Source organism: Ochotona curzoniae, unplaced genomic scaffold (assembly GCF_017591425.1).
Source record: "Ochotona curzoniae isolate NIBS_2020 unplaced genomic scaffold, NIBS_Ocur_1.0 contig_2688, whole genome shotgun sequence".
Taxonomy (NCBI): Eukaryota; Metazoa; Chordata; class Mammalia; order Lagomorpha; family Ochotonidae; genus Ochotona; species Ochotona curzoniae.
Window position 1 is genome coordinate 9,030,232 of NW_024465553.1, and position 16,346 is coordinate 9,046,577.

The 16,346-nt window shown below is 44.7% G+C and overlaps 1 protein-coding gene across 2 annotated transcripts in view; it reads left to right on the top strand.

Annotated features, from left to right (window-relative positions):
* The window catches only part of KCNK10 (potassium two pore domain channel subfamily K member 10), a 96,402-nt gene that overhangs the window by 38,973 nt on the left and 41,083 nt on the right, over positions 1–16,346 (top strand). For both annotated transcript variants that reach the window (XM_040975201.1, XM_040975202.1), the window contains exon 3: positions 10,219–10,336. In XM_040975201.1, coding sequence (XP_040831135.1) covers positions 10,219–10,336 — 118 coding nt within the window. The remainder of the gene's footprint in view (positions 1–10,218; positions 10,337–16,346) is intronic.

Genomic DNA, 16,346 nt, shown 5'->3' on the forward strand with positions numbered 1-16,346 from the left:
TTTTTCAAAATACACATTTTGCATGAGCTTTTTGAGGCTCCCTCTCCGACCCCCATATCTCTTATGTAGTTCATCATTTAATCTTTACAGCAATCCTTTGAGGTAGTGATGAAAGGAACAAAGGGGTACAGAAACTTGTAGAAGTGAGTAGATACCGACAAGGAATTTGGCTCCAGAATCCATGCATTTTTAACCATGATGTTCTACTCCTAGATCTGGGAGCCTGACTTAGTTTGGATGATTAGAGTCCAGTGTGATTGTTCTAGAAAACAAGGGAAACTTCAGCTCCCTCCTCTCAGGGCAGGAGTCGCTGGCTCCACCTCCAGGAACCCTCTGAAGACCTTCCCTACTCTAAAGTGCAGGGAGTAATGATGACCTGGTAGTTGTCATCGAAAAGAACATGGCTTTGTGCTATACCATAAGGCACTGAGGATGGGACGGTCTATTCCACTTAAAAACACAGAGTTGTCATTTGGGTCCACAATTAAGAGTGGCTTATCGGTCTGTACCAACGCCTTTTTTTGTGTGTGTGTGTGGAAATGGACAAAAGAGATGGGAAATTCACTGGCACTGAGTAAGTGGAGATTTAAGCTTTTGTTCTTCTTAAAATGGAAGCCAAAAATACAAATCCTGATTGCCCTTTATGGTTCTAGAAGATGACATCACAGATGAGCTTTGAAAGACATTTACAACATGGACAGAGAGCTGTTTGTGGGAGATACGAGTTGGCTAGAAATGAAAGAGGATTTTAGCTATGTCTCAGCTCTGTCATTTGCTAATTACTGCAAGCTTGAGAAAGTTGCTTCTGTTTTCTGTCAACTCATGCAAAAAAAAAAGGGGGGGGGAGGGATACGAATAGATCTATTACCAGTGTTTTTGGGAGAACTGGCATATTGCAAATGTTGACTACTCTGGTTATTTTTAAATGAATATTCTAGAACATTCTTTGAGGTCTCTGGGATTGTCTCTGCTTCCTCATCTTCCCTCTCTCAAACTGTATGCTTCAGAGGTGAACTGGTCATGGGTGCTAATGCATTGCCTAAGGGATCACAGGAAATGAAATATTAATTCAGAATTAATATTGCGCACTGAAGAGCAACCAGAAGTTCCAATCAAATAGCAACAGTGGAAATTCAAGGACAGAAACATCTTTTCCCCCTGATTTTATTAGTGTTTTATTACATTTTGGACTGTTCAGTGCAGGGGCCATGGACTCATCAATTGTTTTTCATTTCTCTCAAATCTGCAAAGCATCAGGATTCCCGTAGCCATTTTTTGTAGCCTGGCATATAAATATAAAATTTACAGAAGCTGAACAAACCCATCTTTGATAGAAATAATCTCAGTGGCAGCATGGGTGGGACATTCATCCAGCTCAGGACCAAGGTGGTTTCTCATCAGTTGGCTCAGTTGTTATTAAGCCCGCAGAGGTTAAATCCAAACGGAGACAGACGTGTGATGGAATGGTTAGTTAGTCTAGGTTTATCGACCACATCAATGTATATACGTGTGTCTCTGCTTCCTTAGTGGTCTTCCTTATGCTTTGAGATGTCTCTTTTTTATGTTTTCATGTAGCCAAAGAGAGAACATTAATTCTACAGAATAAGACACAGTTTTTTTTTTAAAAAAGATTTATTTACTTTATTGGAAAGTCAGATATACAGAGAGGAGGAGAGACAGAGAGGAAGATCTTCCATCCGATGATTCACTCCCCAAGCGGCCACAATGGCCGGTGCTGAGCCAATCCGAAGCTAGGAGCCAGGAACTCTTCTGGGTCTCCCACACGGGTGCAGGGTCCCAAGGCTTTGGGCCGTCTTTGACTGCTTTCCCAGGCCACAAGCAGGGAGCTGGATGGGAAGTGGAGCTGCCAGGATTAGAACTGGTGCCCATATAGGATCCTGGTGCGTTCAAGGCCAGGACCTTAACCATTACACTATCGCGCAGGGCCCAAGAATAAGGCACAGTTTGAACAGTGAAAGAGAAACACTCCCCCAAATATGTCTCAGTGTCACATGGCAGTATGTAACTAGTCATGTGCTAATGTTCACTGGATTTTAAAATGTCCCCCACCCTACGGTGTTAACCCATGGTGGCAGGAAAGCTTGTCTTGCTCATCTAAGTGTCGCCTCTAACATGTCAAACAGATTCTCCACTTGTCCTATCCATTCTGCAGGTGGCTTCCTTTTAGATTTATAACCAGGCTATAAAGTTCTGATGAAAGCCTGCTGCCTGGCTCCCCTGGGAACCTAAGGAAAGGCTAATATTTGCACATAACTAAATACTCAGGGCTGCGGGAAGATAAACACCATCATGGCACTCACACCACACCGAGATGCCTCTTGCTGCCTTTTCGTGATCTGGATTGGTTTTTAGTGTCAATGCGTAGGATACTCTAAGGTGGTGCAGCAGTTAGTGTGGGGACCTGAGTGTGGCGAGGCTAGTCAAGCCCGAGTGCTACAACAGCTGTCCGCCTCGGCAGGAGGTGATGGTGCACATCAGCCTCCTTTCCCTGTCATCCTCTCACAGACAGCACAGAGGCCCCAGGCTGGAGGTGAGCCCGGGAGCCTGTTGAAGAGCATCGGACATGGAGAGAAAGAGGAACTCAGAATGGAGAGAAGGCTCCTTGTCTGTGTTTAGCACAGTGTGTTCCCTGTCGGCAATCACAGTGGCACTGCTTGCTAACTTTGTCACGGATCAGGTGTGTGCCGATGGACAGGGGCCTTTACCTATTCTAAACCGTGTGTGTCCTTTGGAGATGGAAGCCTTACCCACCATATAGAGGCATCGTGAGGGCTGAGATAATCTATGTACTAGTGTTTTCTCACTGCTATTCTTACTGATAATACTGGAGAGGAAATGACAAGGCCCAGTGTCTGAAGTCTTGCACGCTTCAGACAATCCTAACCGTCTTGCGCAGTAGCTATGATTTCCTCATTTCATAGGAAGCTGAGGGTTACAGAAGCCCAGTGACTTGCACTGGCTGAACATTTGCTATTTTGTTCAATATCTTTATTGCAAGAGGTATAGACTCCTCTGCCTGCACATTGAAGCAAATGCTTTGAATGGACTGAGAGGCTCCTGGTGCATGAGGTTCGAGGTGCATGACAGTTCCCCCTGTTGTTGGAACTATCATGGCGCCTTGCCCTTGGTGGGGTGGGTTGCCTCTCCCACAGCACATTCACCTTTGTGTCTGAGAAATAGTAATATCTGAAGCAGGAGAGACAAACAGCAACTGTGGAAAGTCCATGCATGTCATCTTTCAGTTTTTCAGCAGAGGCTCTTCTGCTCTGAGTGTGTGAATGGATAGGGAGATGTTGCTGCTGTGGTCTTGAGGTTTGAATCATAAGCGGTGTCTTGCAGTGTGGTCTGCCAATTGCTTTCTCACAGGGTTTGTGGCTTTGCCTTCATCCACTGGTAGCTGAAAACATGCTCCATGCTTAATACACTTGTCACACTCACAGCCTCACTTGGCCTCGGTCCCTGTGCAGAAGTCCCTTTGGCCTGGTCTGGCCCCTCAGGGCAAGAATGTGGGGGACACAGAGGCACTGTTGTCCCTTTGCACAGTTCCTTTGGCATCAGCAATATAAGATGTTTGTGAAGTGATTGCATCCTGGGTTTTGTTTGCCCTGTGATTTTAGCATAGTGATAATAACTATTTTTAAAATATTTCGTTTATTTGTTTGATAAAGAGAGAGAGATTCACTCCCCAGATGCATGCCCAGCCCCGGTCTTAGCTGGAAGCTGGCAGCTGCTGTGTAATCTAGGCTTCCCATGTAAATGGCAGGAGTTTGAGCGGTTACCGCTGCTTTCCAGGGTCTATGTTAGCAGCAAGTTGGAGTCAGGAATTGAAAACAGGTGTAGAACCCAGGCATTTGTGTATGTGATGCCAATGTCCTAACCCCTGGGCCAAGCACACAGCCACCCTGAGCAGTATTAACAAAGCTATTTTTCACCCTTCAAGTATCCTGGTTTGGACAACAAATCAAACAGCCACACTTGGCTCTCAGCATCCATGCGGATGGCATGATTGGTGAATATATTGGCTTAATCTGAGACAAGTCAAATGGTTGTTGCTGTAGCATCATTTGTCTGTCTTTTGGATACTCCACAAGAAATCAGTGAAACAGATGATCTCATTGAACACACAGATCATAGGAGAAAAGCCACAGACAGTTAGTGGTCCCCTGGCGGACATCAGTCATCCCTGCGTGGTGCTAACACTCACCATGGTGTTGCACGCTGCCGGAAGCGTGATTTATGCAGCTGGGTCGTGCCTTGTGGGAGGAACCAGTCTGGGAACAGGGCAGGGTCCTTGGTTGAGGGAGTTACCACCCACTCCTCTTTTTCTTCATTCTGTGTGAATTTGCACTTTTAAGGTGATTTCTAGTGTTTCTTATTGGGGAAGAGGGAGGAAGACGGGGCAGAGAATCAGATTATTTTAGATCTCGGCATTCTTCAAGTCAGCTCCATACGTTTTTCCTCCTCCAGATAAATCAACAAGTATATATACACACACATACACAGACCTACAGTGTGCTTCCCTGACTTTCCAAGTCAATAGGCCGTTTTCCCTTCATGCTGCTGGGAAGAGTAGTTGTCTGCCTCTGTTGCTTATTGTGTTCATCTGTTTACTGCTGATTGAGGAGTCATTCCTGAGCCGTTTGCTGGACAGCTGCGTGGGTGCTAGAAATTCTGATTTAGCAGCTACATGGAAGATCAAGAAAGTGTGGAATTAAAACATAAAGTAATTGCCCATTATGCATAGTTTTTCTATTTCCCTTTTTTAGTGGCTGAACTTGCAGGTGATTAGATAATGATCCATAAGTCTGTGACCTAAATGGTTGAACTACTCTGAAATGTTTTTTTTTTTTTTAACCCAGTAACATTTTCAAGCTAAACATGGGCATGACTCAGTTGTGTGTCCCTTGTTGTCTAGGTACTCAGATATTCCCAATAGGCTAGTTTACCTAGACTTTAAAAGAAAAAAAAAATGGGACAAAACTCCCATCTACTGGTTCACTCCCCCAAATGCCTGGAGTAACTCCCTGCTGGGGTCGAAACCAAGAGCCTAAACAACATCCAGGTCTCCCACGTGGGGCAGGAACCCCGTTATTTGGGCCATCATTGCTGCCTCCCTGACCCCAAGCAGAAGTCAGCAGTGGCACTGAATACTGAAGCCAAGGCACTCACAGGGCTGCTGGTATCTTAAGTGATACCTTAGGAGTTAGTCTGAACAGCTCACTGTATTGTCACATTTGAAGCCTAAATGTAGAGCAAAACAAACAAACGTTAAAAGCAAATTCACTTAATTTTAAAATGTTTTGCCTGAGTTCAAGCAAAGAAGAGTGTTAAGAAAGAAAATAGTAGTTACAAGTGAGAACTCAATTGGAGTTGTTGTTATTGAATTAGCAAAGTGATAATAGCCCGGGTTTGTGGATTCATTTTAATTCTGGAATACTCTCACCACAGGGTGGGGTTTATTCAAAGCCTAAGCAAGAGTTTGGTGACTTGTTGGAGAGCTTGTACTTTCTCCTTTTTACTTTTAATTCTTGCTGTCTAAGTAAATTGCTCTCCCGGGACATTTGGGTGTGTTGTGCTCCCTTTACTGAAGATTTGGGGGAAGAGGTGAGGATTTACAACAAAGCCCTTGTCCTGGGCCTTGTTGCTACTGAAGTTAAACTTTTCACTTGTTAGGGCTGGCACAGTGGCATGGTGAGTTAATCCACTGCCTGAATTGCTGGCATTCCATTTGGGGGCCAGTCTGGACCCCAGCTGCTCCAATCCAGCTCCCTGTTACTGCATCTGGAGAGGCTGCGGAAGATGCCCAGCTGCTTGGCCCTGTACAGATGTGGGAGATCTAGAGGCAGCTCTGGGCTCCTGGCTCTGGCCTGGCCCAGCCCTGATGGTTACAGCCATTGGGAAGTGAACCAGTGGGATGGAGGATTTCTTCCTCTGTCTCTCCTGCTACCTGTCTGTGGCTCTGCCTTTCAAACACATAAGTAGATAAATCTTAAAAAAAAAAAACCTTTTTTGGGGTCAGCGCCATGGGATACTAAGCTAAACCTCTGCTTGAGGTGCTGAGAGATTATATGACCCCCTGTTTGTATCCCAGCTGTTTTATTTCCGACCTAGCTCCATGTGGGAGTCCTGGCTTCCAGCTGGCCCAGTTCTGGCCATTGTGGCTAGTTGGAAGTGAACCAGCAGATGGAAGACCTCTCTCTCTCTTTCTCTCTCTCTCTTTGTTTCTCTCTGTAACTGCCTTTCAAATAAAAAAATAAATCTTTAAAAACAAATGTTTTCACTTGTCAATTAGTATTCCTGTCTTATTTTTGCAGGCATTTCTTTCCCTTTTCTCTACTACATCTCTTTCTGGATATTCAACCAATCTTTTTCCATTTTAATGAAATTAATTTTTAAATTTATTTAAATGGAAAGCAATTAACAACTTTTATATTCAAGGTGTCATCAACAGCCACGTGGAGTTTTTTTGATGTTTCCACTTGCATGTTGACAGAAGCAAATGAATTAGAGAAGATAGCAGGGCTGGCTTTGTGGTGCAGCCAATTAAACCTGGCCTAGGGACACTGGCATCCCAGATCAGATGAAATGCCTATTGCAGTTCTGGCTCCAATTCCAGCTAGCACATCTAGGAAGGCAGTAGAAGGTGGCCCAGGTACTTGGACCTTTACCCTTGTGTGGGAGGGAGATCAGAATGGAATTCAGACTTAGCCAAACTTGGTGTCATTTGAGGAATGAACGAACCGATGATTCTCTCTCTCACTTTCTTTTTCTCTGCTGCTCTACCTTTCAAATAAATAAATGAATAGCTAGGTAAAAAAATAGGATCTTTTAAAGAACAATAACATATTAAAATTTCTTCTGGTAATATTCTTGGATGGCAGTCATCTTCCTTCTTTGTGTCCTGGGAGGAAGACAAGAGTGGTGCAGGCGGAAGGTGTTCTGGTGGGAGGGAGAGGGCACAGCCATCTACTCTGGCCACCCAGGGTCTGGCTCTCGGCTTCTCCAGTTCTTCACTGTGACCCAGGGCAGGTGATGTAACTGTTTCCTCAACTCAAACGTGATGATGATGTTAACTGTTTGCAAATTGTGCAAAGAGTAGACTGAAGTCACCCACACACTGTATAAAGAATAAGCCAGAATAACACTTGAACCTGATTTAGGGCAGGTAACTTACCAAGTGTTTTTTTCCCCCTTTCAATTGATAAAAACATCAAATGTTTATAGATTGCACAATTTAAGAAAATCAAAACTTGGAAAGGAGTCTCGCTCTTTTTTTTTTTTTTTTTGGTAAACCAAATAATAATATTCAGCTGTCTGCTCTGTGTATCTGTAATTGTGTGGACTGCATCAAGTCTACTTACCATGTTTACATACAATTCTCACACAGTGAGATTTAGTGGAAATTCAAGTCTCAGCTTCTTGGAAGTTGTAACTGTCAGCTTTGAATGATGGGATTGGAGCGAACCTCAGTTGCAGTGATCCCTGAGGGATTAGTCACAAGAGGACCCTTCAGCCTTGTACAGATCATGAGAATGTAAATCCTGGATCTGGCTTTTTGGTTTGAGCTGCTGGCACATGGCACAGTGAAAATGGGTGTTTCAGCAGGGGAAGGGATTTGCCATCTGCCTCCTTGCAAAGCAGAGCAGACCCTAAGTGATGGCTGTGGGCTAGGCCAACTCCAGCCACCGGCAAAGACAGTCTCTACATATCCCATGATGTCAGACTCTAAATTTGGGTGAGCCAGAGTTTAGGCTCATTGGCTAGCAACAGTCTTGTAGAGTAGAACAAGAAAGAGATTAAAAACTTCAATAAATGAGATTATTTTTCCTCCAGTCATCTGGTCGACTGTCTATAGGTCTGCCAAATCTAGTCCACAGCCTGTTTTTATACAGTCTCTAAGCTAAGAATGACTTTTGCATATTTAAATGGCTGTTTAAAAAAAGAAAAGAAAAAGATGCCAGAAAGACTATGTGTATCCCACCAAGGCTAAAATAGTTACTAACTGGCTGTCTATGGAAAAGGTTGCTGATCTCGGCCTGGAGAGTTGGAAATATCTCAGATTTATGAAAATAGAATATACTAATGACTCATTTTTGAATTCTAATCTGATTTGTGATAACCACATAATGCTGTGTCAACAAAGCCCTATGGACATTACTTAGGATAGATAGAACCCCATTCCAGTATTGAATTGTGTCTTGTTTTCTGCCCAGGGACCGGAGTCTCTTTGTTCTTCCAGAGATGACTCTTCTGTCACTTTGTCAGCACAGCTCACCTGTGTGAATTGCATCTACCGAGTTGCTCTGACATCACCTCCTGCCTTCTGCCCTTGGCCTCAAAGCCAATTCAAGGACAAGTGTTAAGGCATTTTGCACCTTATTCTGCTCCAGAGAAAGGTCTTTTAGCAGTCTGTCCCTGGTGCAGAAGGATGGGCCTTGACAAAGCGTCACTGTGGGGCTGCACTGCATAGACTGAGGCTCTCAGAAGAAGTGGAGCCTGAATTAAATCCAGAGGAGGGCTTAGGCAAAGGGGCAAAGGCATAGAGGGTCCTGCCCAGATGTATGAGAAAATTTGTCTTCCTTTGTCCAGCTTATTGTGAACTGTAACGTGCACAGAATTCCAAGTGCTGTTGACAATGAGAAATCCTTGTAGTTTATCCTTAAAAAAAAGATTTATTTATTTTTATTGGAAACTCAGATATACAGAGAGGAGGAGAGACAGAGAGGAAGATCTTCCATCTGTTGATTCCCTTCCCAAGCAGTCTCAACGGCTGGAGCTGAGCCAATCCAAAGCCAGGAGCCAGGAGCTTCTTCTGGGTCTCCCACACAGGTGCAGGGTCCCAAGGCTTTGGGCTGTCTTCAACTGCTTTCCCAGGCCACAAGCAGGGAGCTGGGTGGGAAGTGGGGAAGCTGGGATAGAACCAGCGCTCATATGGGATTCCAGCCCATATCCGGGTAAGGCAAGCACTTTAGCCGCTAGGCTACTGTATCGGGCCCTGCAGTTTATTCTGAAAATGAACAATGTGCAATGCAACGGGTGAGTGAAATGACAGTCATACAGATCACTATTATAGCCAAGGGTCACATAGTGATGATAGAATACATATGTGCCATGGTCCATTCAGATTCTGTGACCCAGGGTGGGCACAGTGGCTAGCTCACCCCTTGGGATGTGGGCGTGCCATGTTGGAGTTAAGTCTCAGCTACTCTGCTTTTGCTGCCTGCTTCCTTTGTAATGCGTGGTAGGAAGGCGGCAGGTCGTGATGGTCCACGTCCTTGGAGCCCTATCACCACCAGACCGAGTTCAAGGCTTTGGGTTTGGCCTAACGAAATAAACTCTGGCTGTTGCAGGTATTTAGGAAGTGAATCGGTGGATAGAAGAGCTCTCTAGTGGCTTTCTGCTCTTCAGATGAAATGAAAAGTTAAAATGATGTCACCTAGTTATGTTGTAGCCATTGCCTTCGTGTAAGTATATGCTGTGATGTCTGTATGAACAGGTCTGGAAATCAGTAGCAGGCAGAGCACGACGGCCCTAGCGGGAGCCTGGGGTAAAGCATTCTAACAAGGGCCTGTGGTGCAGTGTATCAGGTACAGCTGCCTGTGGCACGGGCATCCCATTAGGGCGCCGGTTCAATCCCCAACTGCTTCATTTCTGATCCGATGTCCTGCTAATGTGCTTGGGAAAGCAGCAGAGGATGGCTCTGGGGTTTGGACCTCTGCACCCGTGTGGGAGATGTGTAAGAGTCTCCTGGCTTTGGATCGGCCCAGCTCTGGGCGTTACAGCCATCCGGGGAGTGAACCGGTAGAAGTAAGATTTCACTCTATGTGTCTCTCCCTCTTGGTCACGTTACCTTTCAAGTAATTAAATAAATCTGTTTTGTAAAAGAAACATTCTAACAAGAAATAAAAGAGTGAAGAAGCAACTGAAATGACCACTTTGGGGGAACATTCTGCTCGACGCCTTTCTGTGTCTGTCCAGCCACGTGTGTGTGCTTTGTATAATCTAGGTCATTTTGTGCCTGCAATTATAGATAAACAACAACATGCTCTCTACCCTGGTTTCCGCCCCATCCCTACCCCTTCCAAGTCCTCTAGGTCACTGCTGGTCCGGTTCTAGAAGATAGGGGAATCATTGTCATTGGAAGCTTTTTTTTTTCCTTTTACTTTTAGAATGAGTCTTGTTTGTTTTTCTTTACAGCATGCCCTTGATGCTGACAACGCGGGAGTCAGCCCAATTGGAAACTCGTCCAACAACAGCAGCCACTGGGATCTGGGAAGTGCGTTTTTCTTTGCTGGAACTGTCATCACCACCATAGGTATCTATTCATTTGCTAATATCTTTGCCTCCTCTGCCCCTCCTAAGGGATGGCCCTGAGTGCTTTGTCCTGAGAGAATTCAGAGGGGCCGTTGGACCCTCACAGGAGGTTCCTCAAGTATTGCCAAGCTAATGCTGTCGGTTCTCTGTCCTGGGGTGGCTTTCCATAAAAGCCAAAGCGGGATGAAGAATCTCTTTTGCAAAGAAAACCTAGGGAGCCTTTTAGTGTGAAAAAGCTAATGAAAAGTGTGGAGTAGAAAATACGGTTTGGTGGAGCTCAAATTCCTGTTTAAGCATTATGTTTTGTATTAGTTAGGCACGAAGGGATCAAATATTCTACAGAACTTGTTATGAAAAGCAGCACTCTGCTCTATTCACTTCCCAGATAAAATCCCTTTCATCTCTTTTGATTGATGATTTTAATATTCGTTTCCATGTTTTTAAACATCATGCTTGTTATTGCTGCTTCTGGGGTTTTCAGGTTTAGAGATGACTTCTCGACTTTCACTGTGCGAGATGAGATGTTAATTTCCTTTCTTCCTGCCCGTGGCTTTGCAGAAACCCTCTCTCTTCCTATTGTCCCGTCTAGTCTAACAAAGGTTGAATGTTTCCTTTGTTTTGACTAAATCAATGCTTCTTATTCCTGACTTGTTTAATTATGACTACTTTGGTCCTGAACCAAATTTTGTCCTATTTCATTTGCACGTGGCTTTTCTCTGCTACTTGACTTATGCACTTTCGTCTTGGGGCTCACTTTTTAGTTACACAGTCTGTGACAACCTTGGTGTTCTCTCTGTTGACTATGTAATAGATCTCTGTAACAACGGATGGCATTTCCCTCTTTCCTCACCACGCGTGTTGGTAAATATCAGCTTTGCCACACTGACTTTTAGTTGATTAAATGTGCTGTGCTTCATTTAAGCGACTTGCGTGCCTTAAATGCTCTCAGGCATTCTGTAAAATGCAGTCAGCGAACTTACTCAATTCCCTTTCCTTTTTACTTTACCAATAGTTACTTTTAAAAAAAGAGATTTGCTTATTTTTATTGGAAAGGCTGATTTACACAGAGAAGGAGAGACAGAGAGAGCTTCCATCTGCTGGTTTACTCCCTAAGCAGCTGTAATGGATAGAGCTGAGCCAGTCTGTACTCAGGAGCCAGGAGCTGCTTCCTGGTCTCCCACATGGGTGCAGGGTCTCAAGGCCGTGGGCCATCCTTGACTGCTTTCCCAGGCCACAAGCAGGGAGCTGGAAGTGGTGCAGCTGGCTCCCATATGGGTGAGGACTTTAAGGGCTAGGCTACGGGTGCTGAGCCCAACAGTTACGTTTTGTATCCTTTCAAGGAGAGCACAGAGGTATGCCTTGGGTATTCTGGGCTGTTTCCTTGCTACTTGCACTTGCCTCACTGGTAGCCCTGACTTTGATCAATATTCAGCTCCAGTCCTTTTGCTGTGGTTCTCATCATCACTTGCTTATTAAGTGGCTCAGGGGGGCAATATTCCTTAATTCTTGTGTTGTTCCACATGGTAGGCTTCTGCTGCAAGTCATTTATAAAAGGGAAAAGAGAATCCAGCTGGAAATGAAATCCATTTAATTGACTCACTTTTTTTTTTGTTTTTAATGAGGCTTGCAGGTACCACTGCCCTGTCTTCTGGCATTTATGCTGCTGTTAAATACCCCATGGCAGTCTATTTTGTTTTTCCGTTTATAAGTGTTTTGATCTTGAGAGCAGCTCCTGTGTGTCATCTTCTATCTGATAATGTCACCAGCTCCTATCTTTTTCATAGCAGGAACGTTTTGGTCATTATCTTGAAGTATTTTCTCAGCTTTGTGATTTTGTTTTTTAAGGAATTGCAATGCAATCTAACTTCTTTTTTTCCATTAATTGTTTTTATTTTCTGATGATTTTTATGTAGTTAATCAGGGCGATAAGGGTTTAGGGATACAGGAAGATGAATGAGACCAGCATTTCCATATTCTCTTTTTTTTTTCCTTCCTGTATCTGGGGGAAGGGGAGCTATAAGGAGAGAAGCCACACCCAGCCTCCCAAATGCCTCTGCACCCTGGGTCTAGCCACCTGACACCACCCCAGGGTCCCCGATGTGGGACATGCTTAAGAGGTTTCGATAGTTCAACGGTTCTGAATTACTGCTGACCTCGCTACTCCAAGCACGATGAAATCTCTCCAGAATCCACTGGTTGACATAATCCACCTTAGAGTCTCCATTTGCCCAGCTATTCACTGCCAACACTTGGCTGGGGTCGTTGATAAATTTGTGTTGTGGTACCAGGTGTCTGTCCTCTGCAGACTCTATGTCCTCCTTGTACATCTGGACATGCTGTCCACTGCTCTGTCTTATCCATTGAGGAGGCCCAGCTCTGATATTTGCAGTCCATGGTCAGATCATAGAACCTGCAATTCTCTCCATGGCTGGGGTTCTGAGTCCAGCAGCAATCTAACTTTTTGCATAAGTTTTATGTCTCAGGTATTTTTTTTAAAGACTTATTTATTTTTATTGCAAAGTCAGATATACAGAGAGGAGGAGAGACAGAGAGGAAGCTCTTCTGTCCATTGATTTACTCTCCAAGTGGCTGCAGCAGCTGGAATTGTGCCAATCCAAAGCCAGGAGCTCTTCCTGGTCTCCCACATGGGTGCAGGTTCCCAAGGCTTTGGGCCGTCCTCGACTGCTTTCCCAGGCCACAAGCAGGGAGCTGGATGGGAAGTGGAGGTGCCGGAATTAGAACTGGTGCCCATATGGGACCCTGGCACATTCAAGGTGAGAACTTTAGGCGCTAGGCCACTGCACCAGGCCTTATGTCACAGTTTTTTTTTTTTTTTTAAATAGTTATGTTATTGTGTTTGAAAGGCAGATTTTTTACATAGAGATAAGGAGAGACAGAGAGAAAGATTGCATCCATTGGTTCACTCCCCAAGTGGAGCAATAGCTAGAGCTGAACTAATCTGAAGCTGAAAGTGAAAAGTCTCTTCCTGGCCTCCCATGTGGATCTTGAGGCCCAAGGCCCTGCTTTTCCAGCAGATTGAAGGTGGAGCAGCTGGGACATGAACTGATGTCTGTATGAGATGCTGGTAGTGCAGGATTAGCTTACTATGCCACTGTGCTGGCTCTCTGCCTCAGTTTTATGTCATTTCCCTTCTACTTCTTGTAATTTTAAAGGTCTAGTTTGCATTATGTTAAGTATCCTTTTCTTTTTGGATAGGTGTGTGTCCTCCCACAATGCTTACTGTGCCTTGTGTTCCTTCTAATTGTTTTTCAAGATTTATTTATTTTTATTGGAGCATCAGATACAGAGAGGAGGAGAGACAGAGAGGGAGATCTTCTGTGTGCTGATTCACCCCGCAAGTGACTGTGAAAGCTGGACCAGATCAGGAGGCTCTTTCTGGTCTCCCATGTGGATGCAGGGTCTCAAGGTTTTGGGTCATCGTTGACTGCTTTCCCAGGGAGCTGGATGGGAAGCGGGGCAGCTGGGATTAGAACCGGCATCGTTATGTGATCCCGGCACACACAAGATGAGGACTTTAATCAGTAGGCTCTCATGCCAGGCCCACTGCTTCTAATTTTATTGTCATGTTTCTGATCAGTAATAGATTTCTTCTTGTCTTCCTGAATTTCCTAGGTCATATCTGATCTTCACTCGTCTTGCTATTTCTTCTCTCAATTCTTGCATTTCTGCTCTGTAGTTTGTGGAGATCATTAGAAGGAATTATTTCATAGTTGTAATTTTTTTTTCTTTGCCATTTTGGGAAGCATTTGTCTAGTGAATGTCTGATCCACTGGTAAGCTTAGCTACTCTTCCCATTTTTTTTTCCTTACGGAGGCTTTCTGTTTATGCTCGACTAGCTTCTTTGAAAAAATACTTTGCTCCTACAGAAGCTGGCTATTTCTGGGCTAGCTCTCTGACAAATGTTTCTGTGGGGAGAGGAGAGCAGGTGAGGCAGGGTAACCTTCCAATTAGCACACCCCAAGACTCTTCGTTTATGCTGCCAAGGAGACAGAGGTCACTGTGCCAGTGTGGCCCACTGTGTCATTCCCTGCTGTGTCGTGCCTCTTCTGTTTTCTAAAGGCCATCAATTCGGGTGGCCTCTGCTGCTGTCCCTTTTCATTCTGTATTCTACACCTGCTGCATTAAGGACATCTCTTCAAATTTGTCCTCCCCTGGACTCCGTTTTACTGTGTGGCTTTTGCCTAATCTCGCTTTGTTTTCCTGGTCTTACACACAGGCTGGAATCTACACATTAGCTTCCTAGTCTGCGGCAGATGAGCTTGAGGTTTCTTTCCTGCCAGACCAGAATGAAACAGCCCTGGGTTGAACATTCTTGTTCAGGATTGCCTGTCTGTAGTCATGGTAGGCAGGAGGGGAGTGAGATGTTGTCACTCAGGCTGGACAAAGGCTCTCTGTCTCAGGTCCAGCTCTGCCCTCTGGGAGAGGTTTTCTCTGATGGACAGCTAAGATAGGGAGTGGGAAACCTTTTTCTGCCAAAGACCATCTGAATATTTATAATGAATATTATAATATTTATATCATTCACAGGCCATGCAAAATGATTAACTTAAAGATTAGCTTGCCATAGATTTATTGTGTTTTGAGTCCCACTTGTGGTTACCTTGGCAGGACCAGATCAAATGAATTTGTGAGCCTTACATAACCAACCCATGAACCGGATATTCTCCTCACTGACCCTGGCTTAAAGAATAAACTTTCTGGGCCCGACGTGATAGCGCAGTGGTTAAGGTCCTCGCCTTGTATGTGCCTGGATCCCATATGGGTGCTGGTTCTAATCTGAGCAGCCCTGCTTCTGATCTAGCTCCCTGCTTGTGGCCTGGGAAAGCAGTCGAGGACAGCCCAAAGCCTTGGGACCTGCATCTGCACGGGAGACCAGGAAGAAGCTCCTGGCTCCTGGCTTCGGGTTGGCTAAACTCCAGCTGTTGCGGCTGCTTGGGGAGTGAATCAACAGACAGAAGATCTTCCTCTCTGTCTCTGCCCCTCTCTGTATGTCTGCCTTTCCAATAAAAATAAATTAATTAAATTAAAAAATAAACTTTCTGTGAGCACAAGTGCCAGAGGGTAAGGATACTGAGGGATCTCACCTACACATACACACAGGCGCGCGCACGCACACACACACACACACACACACACACACGTTAAAATTGAGTATATGGGGTAGAAATCTCATGTAATGATTTACTTCTCACATTCCCACAACTACTAGCGAGTGTAATCTGGGAGCCAGAAACTTAATCCAGGTGTCCTACATGGGTGAAGGGACCTGAGTGCTTGAGCCCTCACCTGTTGCCTCTCAGTGTGTTGATATGCTGAGCCTGGATTTGAACTCAGGACTCCAGTATGGGGTACAGGTATGTCAAGTGTGTCTTAATGACTAAGCTAAACATCCACACCTAAGAGAGGTTTTAGGGCCACAGCTTTTGTTTTTGCTTTTCCACTTAACTTGCAAGACAGCGAAGAAATTTATGGGCGACTAACTAATGCACAAGAACATTTAGGATGAAAAAGAAGTGTGTCATTCTAATTTAGAAAGGCTCTCAGTCGAATCACACAGCTTGTGAGGTGATTTCCAGCAGCTGCGTGCTTCTCTGTAGTAGCTCAGAGAAAACCAATGCCAGTTACATTGTGTTTAGCAGGTGGTTCTTGAGCTGGGGTAGAGTGTCATGCGCTCTAGGAGGAGTCACTGTGTAACAATTAAGACTGGCAAAGTCTGCAGTGGTAGATTTTAATGCCCAGCATTGGAACCAAGAGACATTAGTGTATGTTACAGATGGCAGATCAGGAAACTCCTAGTTTTGTTTTGTTTTTGGTTTGTTTTATGACATGGCTAGATTAGTGGTGTGCCTGGTCCACAGCATGAGGTCTGTCTTAGCTGCCCTGGATTGCACATGGGTGGTATTTATTGTGTCAGCTTGTTAAGAAGCCAGGGACTTGGTTTGTTGAGTAACTATCTTTATTGACTCCCAGAGCACTCTGTGGTTGTGAAA